We start from the raw sequence: 16,775 nt of genomic DNA, 5'->3' as shown, positions 1-16,775 counted from the left end.
TTAACCCATTACCGTCCAGTTTCAATGGAATGGAATGGAATGCAAAGTTGGCAGGAGACTATTACTCCCTACTTTATCGCAGAACCTGGACAGAGTCCCTTGCTGCTGGATCATTCTAATCGGGCTTGTTTTTTTTTAATTGGTTAATTTTATATAGCGGGTCTAATTTTTACAAGTTTTGTTTATTAATTTAGTGTTTTAAGGACGGATTTAATTGCATTCCAATTCCGTTGTTAAACCAGCGTTATCGAACCCATTTCATGGGCCGACCGCGGAAGGCTAGGCTTATAAAGCCTGTCCTCCCGACGTAATTCCCCTTCAGACCGTCCACTGAAGTCCTTTCGGTGCTAACTCTTTAATAAGCTAGCAGGAATACGCCACAACGGGGCACTACCTGTAAGGAGGGAGCAATGCGTCCCCTTTTCCGGAGGAGTCGCAATTGCTGGGTTATTTTATCTTAGTGTAAGTTTTGAAAAGGAGAGGATGTTTAGAAGCTCTTCATCCGCTTCTGGTATGGCTGCCCTTCAGGACGCATCTCTGCTGGGCTCTGTTCCGGACTCCAGTCCGTGATGTTGAGACGAGTGGCTGGTCTTCCTTCTTCTTCTTCTTCTTCATCTTCTCCCTCTTCTTCTTCCGAAGACCTCTTCGTTCTTCTTTGGCCTGCACTTTCCAAGAAATTGGTAGTAACCGAAGTTACATACCATTAACCTTGTAATTCCCGAAGCCCCGAAGGGCTGAACGGGGGAAAGTGCAGGTTTCTTCGCTCTTCTGTGCTGTCAGTAGCTGCTGGGCAGGTGACTGCTGGGCAGGTGGCTGCTGCCAGTTTCAAATAGTATAGTAAGCCTAAACAGTTCACTTATTGTAAACATCGTTTACTATTTCTATATATTATAAATATTAAATATTACAAATAATAAAAACGCTGGCTTAGCCGGCGGTTTTTATTTGAACCAGTTCTAAATTATAAACTAAAATTCTATGAAAAATTACCCGTATTTATCTATAATACGAAATGATATTAATTTATTTTCCGTAGTTAAATAAGTTATTATTGTTAGTAGTATTATTTACTAGTCGAAATGTAAAATTTTAATTATCTTATAATGTGAATCTTATCTTATATAAATGAGAAAGATATTCAACAAAAATAGTTTCGTTGTAATAAATTAGTACAATAAAATATCAATGTATTTTGGTGCAATCCGGTAGAAATCGGCTGGTTTATCGATACTTGCTCAGTACGATTGTACGTCGAAAGAGATAAACGAGTTTGTGCGTGTTTGTCTTATTCCTGTCGTTACTTGCTGTATTTAAATCCTATATAAAAGCTCGTAATTTTTCTTATATTTTCATTTGCGGTTTCGCGCGCTATCTTTAAACAAGTATTTAAGTTCAACACTTTATTTACATATTTTTGAAAACAAATCCATGTCGGAAGCAAAAAAGAGAAGAAACGGCAATACAGTGTAGAATATATTAAATATGGATTCATAGAAAATTCGACAAACTCATCTTTGCCTTTGCGCCTTCTTTGTTCAAAAACATTTACAAACGAAGCGATGAAGCCTTCAAGACTTCAAGATCATTTGAATAAAATGTATCCGGATAAGAAGGACAAAAATGTAGCCTATTTTCAAGATCTGGAAAAGAAGCATAATGCTCAGCCAAGTGTATCGAAACTTTTTTCGATGGCTGCTAAGCAAGACGATGACGGACTTCGAGTTTCATACAATATCTCTTTGTTAATTGCTCAAACAGGTAAACCACACACCATCGGAGAAACGTTAATTTTGCCGGCGATAAAAGAAGTTATAACTACTGTGCCCCATAAACCGGCGGCAGATATAATTCGAAAAATTCCTTTGAGCAATAGTTCTGTCCAAAGACGAATTGATGAAACGGCTGAAAACATTGAAAAGTCATTGTACAATCATCTGAAGACTAGTAAATTTTCAATTCGGTTGGACGAGTCCACTTTACCGACTAATGAAGCATTGTTGTTGTCTTACGTGAGATTTATTAAAGATGAAAAAATATGTCGAGAACTTTTATTTGCTAGAAATTTAGAGACAGACACGAAAGGAGAAACCGTATTTAAAACACTGGAAAAGTTTTGTGATGAAAAAGGAATTCCGTTGATGAATATTATATCAGCTGCTACAGATGGTGCTCCAGCTATGACGGGGTGTCAAAAAGGCTTCATATCGTACTTAAAAAACAAAATTCCTGATGTGCTTGCTGTACATTGCTTTATACATCGACAGGATTTAGTTGCTAGAAATTTAAGTGAACGACTATTTCAATCATTGCAACATGTCATCAGAGCGGTCAATAAAATCCAAAACAACTCTTTAAATGACAGATTATTTAATCAGCTTTTTGTTGATAATGATGAAGATTTCAACAGATTGATCTTTCACACAGAAGTGCGTCGGCTATCAAAAGGAAATTGTCCGACTCGTTTTTACAATCTGTTTGACTCTGTCATAGAGTTCTTGGAAAACAAAGACACAGAATCGCGCGAAAACCTCATCACATCAAAGAATGATATCGCATACCTGACAGACCTTTATACATCGCTTAATGATATGAATCTCCAACTTCAAGACGATGACTTGAACTTAATAAAAACAAAAAATGTCGTCGCTGCTTTCGTAGCCGAGCTGCTCTTACACAAGAAGAATATCGGCAGACGTGAGTTCCATAATTTTCCCAATTTATCAGTATCCTGCAACAACGACGACTTGTTCGTCTACATTTGGAAAATCTTCACAGTGATTTCATCGAAAGATTCCAGGAAATTTTGAAACTGGAAATACCAAACCGGGTGTTAGATCCTTTTTCAAAATGTCAACATAGCAATATCAACCCGGTTGGAAGAAGAACTTATAGAACTGACAACGAACGAGGAAATAAAAATCAAATACAAAAATGACTACCAACAATTTTGGCTACAAAAGTCAATTCCGCAGTTGTACCCTGGATTGTAGTCTATCGTTGAACGATTTTTGATACCATTCCCATCGTCATATTTGTGTGAACGTGGATTTAGCGCTGTGACAACGCTGCTTACTAAAAAGAGAAATCATTTGCAAGTTACCAAACGCGGCGACTTACGACTGTTTTTGAGTAAAATCGAACCTGATATCAACAAACTTATTAAATATCATCAAATCCATCCATCTCATTAGATTAGTATAAAAACGAAAACCGATTACATATTTATATTGTTTCTTTTAATTTGATTAAAATATATTATTAATATTATAAAGTTGGGTTTTATTTGCTCTCATTGGTAAAAATTTCTAGTTTAGAATGTAAGTTTAAACATCAGAACCGACTAATATAACTAAATTAATTAAAGTAATGAAATTGTGGTTTTTAAGTTTTAGGTTATGTTTTTAACTAGTCATGCATCAAAAATCTTAACTAGAATTTTATACAGAAGAATTGAGAGGAGAGTGGAAGAAGTGTTAGGAGAAGACCAATTTGGTTTCAGGAAAAGTATAGGGACAAGGGAAGCAATTTTAGGCCTCAGATTAATAGTAGAAGGAAGATTAAAGAAAAACAAACCAACATACTTGGCGTTTATAGACCTAGAAAAGGCTTTCGATAACGTAGACTGGAATAAAATGTTCAGCATTTAAAAAAAATTAGGATTCAAATACAGAGATAGAAGAACAATTGCTAACATGTACAGGAACCAAACAGCAACAATAACAATTGAAGAACATAAGAAAGAAGCCCTAATAAGAAAGGGAGTCCGACAAGGATGTTCCCTATCTCCGTTACTTTTTAATCTTTACATGGAACTAGCAGTTAATGATGTTAAAGAACAATTTAAATCGGAGTAACAGTACAAGGTGAAAAGATAAAGATGCCACGATTTGCTGATGATATAGTAATTCTAGCCGAGAGTAAAAAGGACTTAGAAGAAACAATGAACGGCATAGATGAAGTCCTACGCAAGAACTATCGCATGAAAATAAACAAGAACAAAACAAAAGTAATGAAATGTAGTAGAAATAACAAAGATAGACCGCTGAATGTGAAAATAGGAGGAGAAAAGATTATGGAGGTAGAAGAATTTTGTTATTTGGGAAGTAAAATTACTAAAGATGGACGAAGCAGGAGCGATATAAAATGCCGAATAGCACAAGCTAAACGAGCCTTCAGTAAGAAATATAATTTGTTTACATCAAAAATTAATTTAAATGTCAGGAAAAGATTTTTGAAAGTGTATGTTTGGAGTGTCGCTTTATATGGAAGTGAAACTTGGACAATCGGAGTATCTGAGAAGAAAAGATTAGAAGCTTTTGAAATGTGGTGCTATAGGAGAATGTTAAAAATCAGATGGGTGGATAAAGTGACAAATGAAGAGGTATTGCGGCAAATAGATGAAGAAAGAAGCATTTGGAAAAATATAGTTAAAAGAAGAGACAGACTTATAGGCCACATATTAAGGCATCCTGGAATAGTCGCTTTAATATTGGAAGGACAGGTAGAAGGGAAAAATTGTGTAGGCAGGCCACGTTTGGAGTATGTAAAACAAATTGATGGGGATGTAGGATGTAGAGGGTATACTGAAATGAAACGACTAGCACTAGTTAGCGAATCTTGGAGAGCTGCATCAAACCAGTCAAATGACTGAAGACAAAAAAAAAAAAAAAAGAAGTTTTAGGGGTGTATAAAAAATGGGGGGCGCTGAAAAATAATTGATTTTCAACGGGGGCGGTAAAAGAAATAAGTTTGATAATTACTGATTTAAAGGATATGATTTTCCATATATAATAAAAGCAAATTTCCCAACATTCTATTAAAAACTATACATAAAAAAAATAAAATTGCAGTATCAAAGTGCTTGGAAAGAAATTTTTTTATTCTTTCCTAGCATTGGTTATTACATTGTGGAAAAAATATTATACATGAAATAAGTTACCTAAAATTTATTTTTTGTGATGAGGGTAATTTATGATAAAGATTTAAGGTAAAGTTATAATTATAAGTTTAAATAAACCAACAAAAAAAGGTTAAAATTTTAATAATCTGTTTGTTTTATATTTTTCTACTCTCCTTCCTCAAAAATCATTTTCCAAGAAAATTTAATGGTTTTTCTTTATTAATTACGTTAAATGTAAAACATTGATAAACTCTCCTGAAAAATCTACAACCAATAAAATGTTACCTAATATTTTTTTTTTTAGGATGGATAAATTATGAAGAAATTTTATTGTAATATAAATTGTAAATTAAAAATCGATATTTTTAAATTTTCATACCCACCCACAACACCCCAAGGAATTTTCTTTTTTAGGGGGGGTTGGTGTCACTTACACTACTATTACTCTTAGGAAGATATTACAAAAATCGGCTAAAAATATACAAAAACTAAAATTTTTATTTTTGGAGAAGGTGGAATGTAGGGAAAAATTTCTTTAAAATGGTAAGATACGCAGAATATATCCATTTTTCTCAGCTTAATATAAAATAGGGTTATATTGGCAAGATTTAGAGAAATTTGTCACCAAAAATTATTTACCACCCACCCCTTGAAGATATTATTAATCCCAAACGTTTACCAAAAAAGTAGCCGCTCTACATGAGTCTACAAAATTTTATAAAAATCAATTATTAAAATCAAAGATTTTAAATTACAACTACGCCAACACACGTATAGCTTTTCGTATTGGCACATATGTGATGAACAGCGTAGCTGTGTATATCTTGCTGCCTAACGAGGACGGGGGTATAATACTATTTGATTAGACAATATGTATACGGTTCACATATTGTTTATTTCAAACGATAAACAAATTCACGTCTTATATTTATTAGTTACTTATTTAATCCTGAATTTATATATTATTAAATTAGTAATTTATTTATTTATTTCTTTATTAGATACTAAAATAAATACAGAGTATTTTCTTAGTCCTGTTACCCAATATTAAATGTAATTTAAGAAAGGGAAATTTAGGTGGAATAAAAAAATGTATTTGTTAGTTACAAAAGAAATTTAATAAAAAGCTATTACTTACATAATTTTTAAAGAATATGCCCAAAATGTCCACCCCTTGTGGTTATACACGCACGAACTCTTTTCAGCATATTAGCAGAAACCTTTTTAAGAGTCGCATTGCTAATATTGTAACAACGATTTAAATTGTTTTTGAAGACCTCGGCCTTAATATAGCCCCACAAAAAGTAGTCAGGAGATGTGAGGTCTGGAGATCTTGGAGGCCATAAACCCTTGCTTATCATTCTATCATCAAAGAACTCTTGCAGAAAATCCATGGTTTCTCGAGACGTGTGGCATGTAGCGCCGTCTTGCTGAAACCAGCAATACCGTTCTTGAGGTTCCAGGAGGGAACAAATTAGCGCACAATATTCCTGTATACTTCACCATTTACTGTCTGTTCAAAGAATACGGGTCCGACTATAAGATGACGAGATATCGCACACCACACACCAATTTTTTCAGGATGCAAAGATTTGCCTTGTACAGCGTTAGGATTTTCAACCGCCCAAATTCGACAGTTTTGATTTTTCACATAACCATCGAGATGGATCTAAGCTTCACTACTAAAGAACACTGTGTTTAAAAATTCGATTCCGTTATGGTTTACGAGAGACCTAAACCGACGGCAATATTGCAATCGCTTCTTTAGATTTGGAGGCTGAAGCTCTTGGACTAATCGTACGCGATACGGATACAATTTCAATTTTTTAGCGGCTTTCTGAACACTCGAATATGACAAACTGACTTGCGTGGAAAGTTTTCGTAAACTTTTCCGTGGAGAATTGAGCAATCTTGACATCAGCATTCTATAAAACGTCATCTGTCAAGCGAGTAGGTCGACCGCTACGTTTTCTGTTGCAAACACTACCTGTCTCTCGAAATCGGTTTGCTAACCTAGAAGTTGACATTTTTTATGGCGGTGGAACACCAATAAATTTAATTTTAAATGATTCTTTTACACTTGCGTACGATTTGGTAGCAAAATATTGTTCAAAAATGAAAACTCGTTGTTCTATGGTAAAAAACATTCTGTTCGTAACTACCGGAAACGGCACAAAAGGTTACACAGCTCCAGGAGAATCAACTCACACTGCCGTACCTATACCGGTTGAGTAGCGCTACTAAAAATATTACCAGACAGACATTAGCAATTAGGTAACAAGACTAAAAAATCACTCTGTATTTTATGAAATATTTTGCAGACTAATCGTCTGATTAGTTTACTGATTAGTTTTTAGGCCAAAATATATTTGTTTATAGCTTTATAACAGTATATAATATCCAAGCCATACAACCACAAGATTGATGTCTACTGTTTATGCTACGCTCTTCCCCTTTGTTCTGGGAACTGCAAACAACCGTACTAGTACAGTCAATTTGTATTTTTATTTGAAAATCCTTACCTACCGATTGATATTTTTTCCATATGTTAGGGGTGATGAGGGAAGCTTAACTCCAGATTTTTAATATCCCCCACCCATAGATTTTTGAAAAACTCAAAATTTTTTTTAAATGCGTTTTTCTCTGAATCTATGCATTTTAGAGAAAAGTATTTCAAACAAAAGATGTAGAGGACATTCTCCTCTATAATTAATGTCTTTAAAGTTATGCCGTATAATTTAAAATTGAAATACTAAGTGGTGCTGAAGTTATGAAAAACGTGTTTTTTCGGTTTTTTCACCGGAAAAAATTGTTTTTCGTCTGTATTGCATTTGGAAAAGTTGTTAATCTCAAAAAACCAGGCAACTTTTATTCAAACAATTTTCTTGTACGACTTAGTATTCCAGAGTTATAGCGGTACAATGGCAACGCAGCGGTCCAATTGTAACTGTATTCGGGGAGATCGGCATTGTTCAGCGACTAGACCGGTTTCGAACACGTGCCCAATTCACAACATTTTCACACTTTCACAAGCTACAGCTCCAAAACGGTAAGTTGTACAAGAAAATTGACGTCATCTACAAAAATATATCATCGAACACATTAATGCTCCCCTTAATAAACCTATAAAACCACGGCAAGTAGTAGAACCATAATCAACCGGGTGAGATACATGAATTCGGTTCAGAGTAAGTTAAGTAGTTGGGTAGCTTATAAGACCTATACAGAGATATTCCTTTTGATACGCAAGTTATCAAAATGATTTGAAAAGTGAGTTAAATAAGTTTAATTCAGCGTACCCCTACGGGTTACCCACAGTGATACTAGGGGGTACGCCAAATAAGGAGCTCACAATCGCTTGCGAATAACGATCCTGTGTCACCTAAGTGCGAGGTTCTCTCATCTGTCACCGTGTTTTGTTTAACTAGCGTCTGGGGAGCTGAACATCATAAATGCACCGACTTTAAAGCACATGCGTCCGAAGACTTGGTGAAAGCGAAGGACTCTGTCCTGGAGGGAAGATACCTCAGAACACGTTCCACAAGAAACCGCTATCTTCGTTCGCATGCGTTTTACAGCCGACATATTTATGATGTTCAGCTCCTTAGACGTTAGGGTCTGGTTTCACGTTTTGAAGACGATATTTTGTAACCTATTTATTGTTCTTCCTAGTATTAAACCAGAGTTTCAACGAGTCATGAATCCGTTTACTGAAAACGTACAAATAATTAACTTTCGATTGCAGTTAAAGTACAGTTAATCGACACGAGAGAAAGAAAAAAATTACAGTTTGAATTCTAAAGGAAAATTTCTTCATAATTGGTGGATGGGATTGCAAGCCGAATATCCAGATTTTGTAAGCAAAGCGACGAATACGTTCTTACTTTTTGATTCTGCATACGTGTGTAAAGTAGCATTTTCTGCAATAACCACAATTAAATCCAAATACAGAAATAAATTAGAATTAAAACCAGATTTTCAAATTTCAGTAACAGAGAAGGCATCAAACCAGATTTTCCGATGTAACTAAACAAGTTTAATCAATTGCTCATATTTAATTCCAATGCAAAATAAAAATTTGAAATATAATTTTAATGTATGTATATTGTTTAAAATAAATAATTGAATTCTTGACTACACACACATATATATATAACATGTACAGGAACCAAACAGCAACAATAACAATTGAAGAACATAAGAAAGAAGCCCTAATAAGAAAGGGAGTCCGACAAGGATGTTCCCTATCGCCGTTACTTTTTAATCTTTACATGGAACTAGCAGTTAATGATGTTAAAGAACAATTTAGATTCGGAGTAACAGTACAAAGTGAAAAGATAAAGATGCTACGATTTGCTGATGACATAGTAATTCTAGCCGAGAGTAAAAAGGATTTAGAAGAAACAATGAACGGCATAGATGAAGTCCTACGCAAAAACTATCGCATGAAAATAAACAAGAACAAAACAAAAGTAATGAAATGTAGGAGAAATAACAAAGATGGACCACTGAATGTGAAAATAGGAGGAGAAAATATTACGGAGGTAGAAGAATTTTGTTATTTGGGAAGTAAAATTACTAAAGATGGACGAAGCAGGAGCGATATAAAATGCCGAATAGCACAAGCTAAACGAGCCTTCAGTAAGAAATATAATTTGTTTACATCAAAAATGAATTTAAATGTCAGGAAAAGATTTTTGAAAGTGTATGTTTGGAGTGTCGCTTTATATGGAAGTGAAACTTGGACAATCGGAGTATCTGAGAAGAAAAGATTGGAAGCTTTTGAAATGCGGTGCTATAGGAGAATATTAAAAATCAGATGGGTGGATAAAGTGACAAATGAAGAAGTATTGCGGCAAATAGATGAAGAAAGTAGCATTTGGAAAAATATAGTTAAAAGAAGAGACAGACTTATAGGCCACATACTAAGGCATCCTGGAATAGTCGCTTTAATATTGGAAGGACAGGTAGAAGGGAAAAATTGTGTAGGCAGGCCATGTTTGGAGTATGTAAAACAATTTGTTGGGGATGTAGGATGTAGAGGGTATACTGAAATGAAACGACTAGCACTAGATAGGGAATCTTGGAGAGCTGCATCAAACCAGTCAAATGATTGAAGACAAAAAAAAAATTAATAATTATTTTTGTCTTTGGAGTACGTGATTAAAATCGTTCTGAGATCGCTCTTCTAGAACTATGATTACAGAAAAGTAATAATTGTTCCGTTCCTTAGATTTTTTGTTACGTGATTAAACATTTTCTTTATTACTATTTAAATTATTGTAATATTCATTAAAGTAAACAACTTTCTGTTTTTCAGTATTATTAACTTCAATTTAATGTGAACCATTTTCTCTTCGTTGCAAAATCTAAAAAAAAAAAAAAACAGATGTTTTATATATTTTTTTGTTTTTATAATCTTTTAATTTTTCTAATTGTAGCACAAACTAAACTACGATCCGATATAAAGTATAAACTGCTGCTATTAAATAGCATTAACCATTCATCGTGATAAATATTTATAAACAAGATGATATTTTAAGTTAAATTAATGATCAGTACTTTGTTAATATAGATATTATTAATTCAATAAATAGAATATTACAATAGTTGATTTTAACGAAGATAATTTTAAAGAATTAAGTAATAAGTTCTTCATCTACATAAATAAAAATATAAATGTTCGTTTGTTCAAAAACTTAAATCTGCGAAAGTTCATCACCAATTGGTTTGAAATTTTGACACAACGTTGCATTCGAATACGCGCGTGTTTTTATATACCTACTATTTATATACCTAATCTAATACTTCTGAAAAAAGTAAAATCATGCTTTTTTTTTTTAAACCCCGCTATCTGTTGAAAGTAAAACAACACACGCTATACTAAATATTTTACGATTCCATTTCAATGTTTATCCGTTATAGACTAAAAAACTACTGGACCGATTTACGGTAAAAAACGGAGAAAGGAAAAAAGAAAAAGGGAAAGGGGGAAAAATTGAAAAAGTTAAAAATGAAGAAGGTAAAACGGGGAAAAGTAAATGGAAAGGGGAAAGGAGAAAAAATAAAAGGGCAAAGAGCGGAAAGAGGGTGGGGAAAAGGAAATGAGGGAAAAATAAACGGGAGAAGGATGGGGAAAAGGCCGGAAAGGAGGAGAAGGATTTTTTATTCTCACTAATATAACATATCCTGAAAATTTGTTACATTCTTTTTGAATCACTACCATGCGCCTGTTAAGCCAAAGGTCAAGATCCGTGACAATTCGTTTGATCCATCCTGATCGGTCTCCTGACCGCCACCTCTCCTTCCACTTTCTACCGATTATATCAGGCCTCAGTCCTATCCACACCGTCAAAACCGAACGTGCGTTCCAGGGACAACAGTTCGATCGGAGGAACCGACGCCAGGACGCAAGTCGCCTCATACGGGACTGTACAATATCCTTGGATGACATCAAGGAGAAAACTCCTATAAACCCCCTGAAGGTCCCTTATCGGACGCCGACCAGAAAACATGATGTATTCGCATTTATGTACGAATAAGATCCATACCATGATTACTCAACCATGTATAAACCGTTTGTAGGGCTTCATTTCCTTTTGCCTCCTCTTCTTCATCCGTAGTTCCGCTTACAAGAACGCAGAGATCGTCGGCATAAGCAGTTAGTTCAGTTTTCGTTGACATGGGAAGCCTCAAAACACCGTCATAAACAAGAATCCAGAGGAAGGGGCCTAACACTGATCCCTGCGGAACTCCCCGGCCAAGATTACAGTTAATCGGACCATCCAGAGTTTCAATCCTCATTTGCCTGTCATACAAATATTCTCCGATCTGCCTTCTGATGTAACCACTGACCCCTTTAGCTGTGAGATCCGCCATGATGGTTTCCCACTCTACTGAGCCGAACGCGTTACGAATGGCCAATGAAATCATGAGGAGAATCTGCCGCGTTCACCATGTCCCACTACGTACTCTTCCTGCCTAGGAGACTACCCGTCTGAGCGCTTGTAAAGTGGAACCCCCTCGCCTGAAGCCATATTGATTAGTATGGAGTCCATCCTCAACCTCCCCCATCAATCTGCCGGCTACGAGCCTCTCCACCGCCTTGCCCATGTTGTTGATGAGACAAATGGGCCGGTAGGTCATCTCATCCGTGCCACCAGGTTTATTCGGGAGGAAAACAACCCGGGATTCCTTCCAATATCTTGGAAAAGACTTATTCTATAGCCCGAAACAGGCGACGTCTGCCATTTCCCAAGGTACCTCCTCCATAAGAATCTTAAGAACGGTCGCCGGAATGCCATCAGGACCCGGACTCTTTTTATCACGCAGTTTTTCAATTACCTGGGCCACTTCGTCCGGAGTGAATCGTGTCAACGACCGCATTCAATATGTTCTACAACATTCCGGTCACCTTCCGGGAAAATTATGTTAATTTGCTCGTTCGCCTGTATTGCCGTGAGAACAGGCCTTCCAAGCTTCTTTGTTGCCACCTGGTATTCCCACCCCCACAGATCTGCAAAAACCATGATCTGCTAGATTGAAAGTGTACATGATGCGTGCAAAAGTTATCCTTTAACCAACTAACAAATACCCCGTTTGAATTTTGAAAATCGAACGATTATTTCCAGAGATATTATAAGAACACCCAATTACACCTCTCAAAACAGCGCCCCAGGGACGCTCCGTTTGTTACCACTTGATGGTGGTGATTGATCTAACCTCCCATGTGGTGTTCGAATACTTCACCACTCTAGCTAGACACGCAATCCCGACGGGAAGCCCATTATAGTTAAACAGAATTTTCTTAAATTTATTTAATTTTATTCTATTTAACGTAAATTTAATTCTATTTCTTTTTTAATACTTCATTCGATTGATTCGAATCATTCAGTTCAAACCTAGCTCACACAGCGATAGAGACTGACTTCACAGTTCATTAATTAAATTCATTAATGTTTGTTTCAACTGGTAAACCTCTACTATTATATATATATATATATATATATATATATATATATATTTCATCTCATATATATATATATATATATATATATGAACACACTTCTAAGTATCTAATAAGAATACGTGTTTTAATGGTTAGAAGTTGTTTTTGGTAATTATTTTTATGTTAATGATTATGGTGCAGAAATTTTTAATATTAAATAATATAGTTAATATAGAATCATATAGCGTGTACTTATTAATTCTTTGAGCTGTTTTAAGCTATTGTGTGTGCGTGGTGTGCGCGCGTGCGCAAGTGTTTTATTAATTAAAAACATGTGAATAATGTTATTGAGAAATAATTATTTAATTATCTTATTAAGCAAAGGAAAAATCCATTATGCAATTACATGAGTAATTTATGTACACAGATTGTTTACGACTTAGTTAACTATCAATCCAAATGTAAATATCTCAATTAAATTCAAAGCAACATATTATTTTGCATACTTTATTTTTTCATATTGTGACAATAAAATCGATAAAAACATATTAAAAATAAAATATAATTTTTTATTACCTACTTTTCTTTTTATTTTTTTTATTTTATAATTTATTAAAATATTTTAATTCAATTTCTCGTTCAACATCTTTTTGAATTTCTCTAACTAAACTGTTATTCTAGATTAAATACTGTTAAGAATTAACCGACCTTCGTGATGCGAGTGGTAGCGGTCTCGGCCTTTCATCAGAAGGTCCTGGGTTCGAATCCCGGTCAAGCATTGTATTTTTACATTCCCTACAAATCATTCATCTCACCATTTGAAGCAATTCCTAACGGGTAGACCCGTAGATCAAAAAAAAACTGTATAATAATACTGTTAGAAGATGAATTTTTTACAAAAAAAAAACCTTACAGGTTTTTAAAAATTCAGTGGTTAATAGCTGGTTAACTCGTTTTTTCAATACAGTTTATAACTTTTCCGGTGAAAATAAAAATTTTATCAAAAATGGTTTATCCAATTAATCATGTTAACCTTCAAACACTCTAACATAGGTACTTAAGTACGTAACGCAATTAGGCAAGTGATACAATTTTTCGTAGTGAGAGATGTTTATTTAATGTGTAAAAGCAAAGCATGTAATTAATCTTACTTCTGAATATAATTCCTACAATCCTAATACCATGTAATCTGTTGGTTCCAGAAAAAGAAGAAATAATAATATTCAAACTGCCATTTAATACAAATGAATTTCAGATTATACATATCGTTTCGAATTTTCCATTCTAGTCTTTGTACAGATAACAGAAGAACACGTGTGCGTTCTTTTAAATATGAAAAATACCGTATTTATTCGAGTACCCCTCGCCAACGAATAAGCCCCGCACCTAGATTTTCCGGACCGAAAATCCCCCCCAAAAAAAAAATCGAGTATATACCGGTATTTTAAAGTGCAACAGATATGATAAAAAAATACGAAAATATTCAGAAAGTAAAGCATTTAATTCGTTCATTTAAATTACAATATTAATATTACATTAATAATTAATTACCGTAAGTACTAGTTTAGTTCAGAATCAGTAGGCCAGTAAAACGAAAAGAAAGTATCATGTTGAAAAGAATCATTTCAATACGCTTTTCAATAAGGAATTTTATTTTCAATTAATCACTGTCACTGTCAATGTCTGTAGAAGAGTTACCGGTAGTCTCCACGTCGCTCTGCCAAAAGTTATCGTCTTCACTACCATCAAGTTCATTAGATATTCCGCATTTTTTTAAACTTTTCCTTACTAATTCCGTAGAAATACCTTCCCAAGCATCTTTTATCCAAACACAAATTTGGGCGTTTGATTCCTCCTGTAGGCGTGAGAATGAAATTTTCATCAGCCATCCATTTACTGTACAGTTGTTTTAATGCAAATTTGAACGGTTTATTAATGCAGACATCTCGCCCTTGCAATATAAATGTCAATCCGCCTGGAATTATTACTTGGTCTGTCATAGCCTTTTTTAAAATGTCTTTCACTTTATCGGTCGTATGGCCCCGATAACTATACATTACTAGCATACCGGTATTTTTTTTATTAAGTAAATCTCCTGATCGCTTTTACCACAACCACCTGATCCAATCTAAAATTAAGGTTTCGTCCATCCAAACTGATTCCTGCGCTCTGATAATAACTCCAAATACCTGATGGTAGGAAGAGTTTTTCTTTTAAAAACGATGTACAGAGGTAATTTTGATCCATCAGATATAATGCAAAGCATAACACTACACCTTTGTTTTTCATTACCACCAGTGCGAATCGTAATATTTTATTCACCTTTTTTTTTACGGTTTTGTCAAATGGTATTTAAAAATATACGGGGGTTTGATCAGCGTTTCCTATTTTAGACGGCAAATAGCCTTTATTGTTTCTAAGATTTATTATGTATTTGTGAAAATGTAATATTTTTTGTTCATAAACGTCTGGAAGTCGTCGAGAAACGGTCGTATTTCGTCTTGTTGACAAATCATTTCGTGTAAAAAATCGTGTTAACAATCCAATCATTATTAAAATCATCTTTATTCAACGATTTAGCGATTTTACGAGCATATGATTGACACATTTCTGTCGTGACAGCATAACCGCATTTCCTTTTCCATAACAAAGACGTAAAATTTTTTTTCTGTGTCTGTGTATTTTGGTTTTAAGCCACGAAAAGCCCTTTTATTACCAGTTCCTTTCACTAGAAGTTGTTTCTTCTTACGCCAGTCTCGAATGCGGCTTTCATATACGTCAAATTTTCTTCCTGCCGCCCGATTTTCAATTTTTTCAGCCACTTCTATAACGCACAGTTTTTCATTTACTGTAAAAGGTCGTAGACGCTGTCCTTTTGTACTCGTTTTAATTCCGTAATTAAAATAAATCACCGTATTAAACTTTACAAGATAATGTAAACAGATAAAATGCACATAACCGTCCACATATACAAACAGTACAACGACTATGGCGAATAGACAAGACGACGATGGGTAACTGATACTGTAACTGTAGTGTCATTAGAACTGGATGCAGCCTATACAGAACGAATCAATTTTATAAAAATACCGTAACTTCGTTCCTATCGATAATATGAACAGGATGTTAATAATTAAGGATGTATTCTGTATAAGCGACATCCGGTATTGATAAACGAAAGCCTAATGTAACTATATTTATGTGATTGAGTTTAGTTACTCCAAGAAAACGTTTACTTTACATAAATTATCCTGGCTAAAGGCTATTTTTCAAGTAAGCCCCGCACCCTTATTTTTCTCTCCAATTCCAATAAAAAAAGTGCGGGGGGTACTCGAATAAATACGATAATTAAGAGTTAATTTTTTTATACTAGACAAATCAATATTCATGATTAAAATCAAAGCATTTCCGGTTATTTTTAACTGTACACTGTACTGTTTTCTTGACGAAAAATATATTTTAATCGATTTTTCACTCACATTGGATCAATCGAATGACTGTATTCCACTTGTGGATTAAAAAAATCGTTCGTCTCGGATCTAGTAATAAATATGTAAACAACATATAACAGTGTAATCTGTTCAACTTTAGGAATTGTTTCAAGCTATCACATTTTTAATATAATTTAAGGAAATCAACTCGCTTCTACAACGCGTTCGGAAAGTCGATGTGCAGTATGTTTTAGAATTATCTAGTGTATTATGTTCTTTCGGCGTTAGATTGGTTGCCCTGTGGGTTTTTTGGTAATTGCTTAGTAATAAATCAAAACCTTAGTTGTTGAATTGTGATTGAATGCATCGTTTAGTTTCGTATTCTTTCGTTCATCCAAATCAGTACTTGAGAGAAAATTGATGTCTCTTACGGTACAGGAACACATTTTTCTCGTTAAACTTATGTTTCGTGATAAATATACTGATTTAGTGAAGC

At 34.4% G+C, this 16,775-nt stretch overlaps 1 protein-coding gene across 1 annotated transcript; it reads left to right on the top strand.

The window, feature by feature from the left end:
* The first annotated feature begins 1,559 nt into the window (after nucleotides 1–1,559).
* LOC142334039 (protein FAM200C-like) lies at nucleotides 1,560–10,412 on the top strand. Its single transcript, XM_075381705.1, has 2 exons — nucleotides 1,560–2,694; nucleotides 10,342–10,412. The coding sequence occupies exons 1-2, from the start codon at nucleotides 1,560–1,562 to the stop codon at nucleotides 10,410–10,412; spliced, it is 1,206 nt and encodes a 401-aa protein (XP_075237820.1).
* Nucleotides 10,413–16,775: the final 6,363 nt, after the last annotated feature.

This window comes from Lycorma delicatula, chromosome 13 (genome assembly GCF_047948215.1).
Source record: "Lycorma delicatula isolate Av1 chromosome 13, ASM4794821v1, whole genome shotgun sequence".
NCBI lineage: Eukaryota > Metazoa > Arthropoda > Insecta > Hemiptera > Fulgoridae > Lycorma > Lycorma delicatula.
This window is presented reverse-complemented; position numbering and strand designations above follow the sequence as displayed.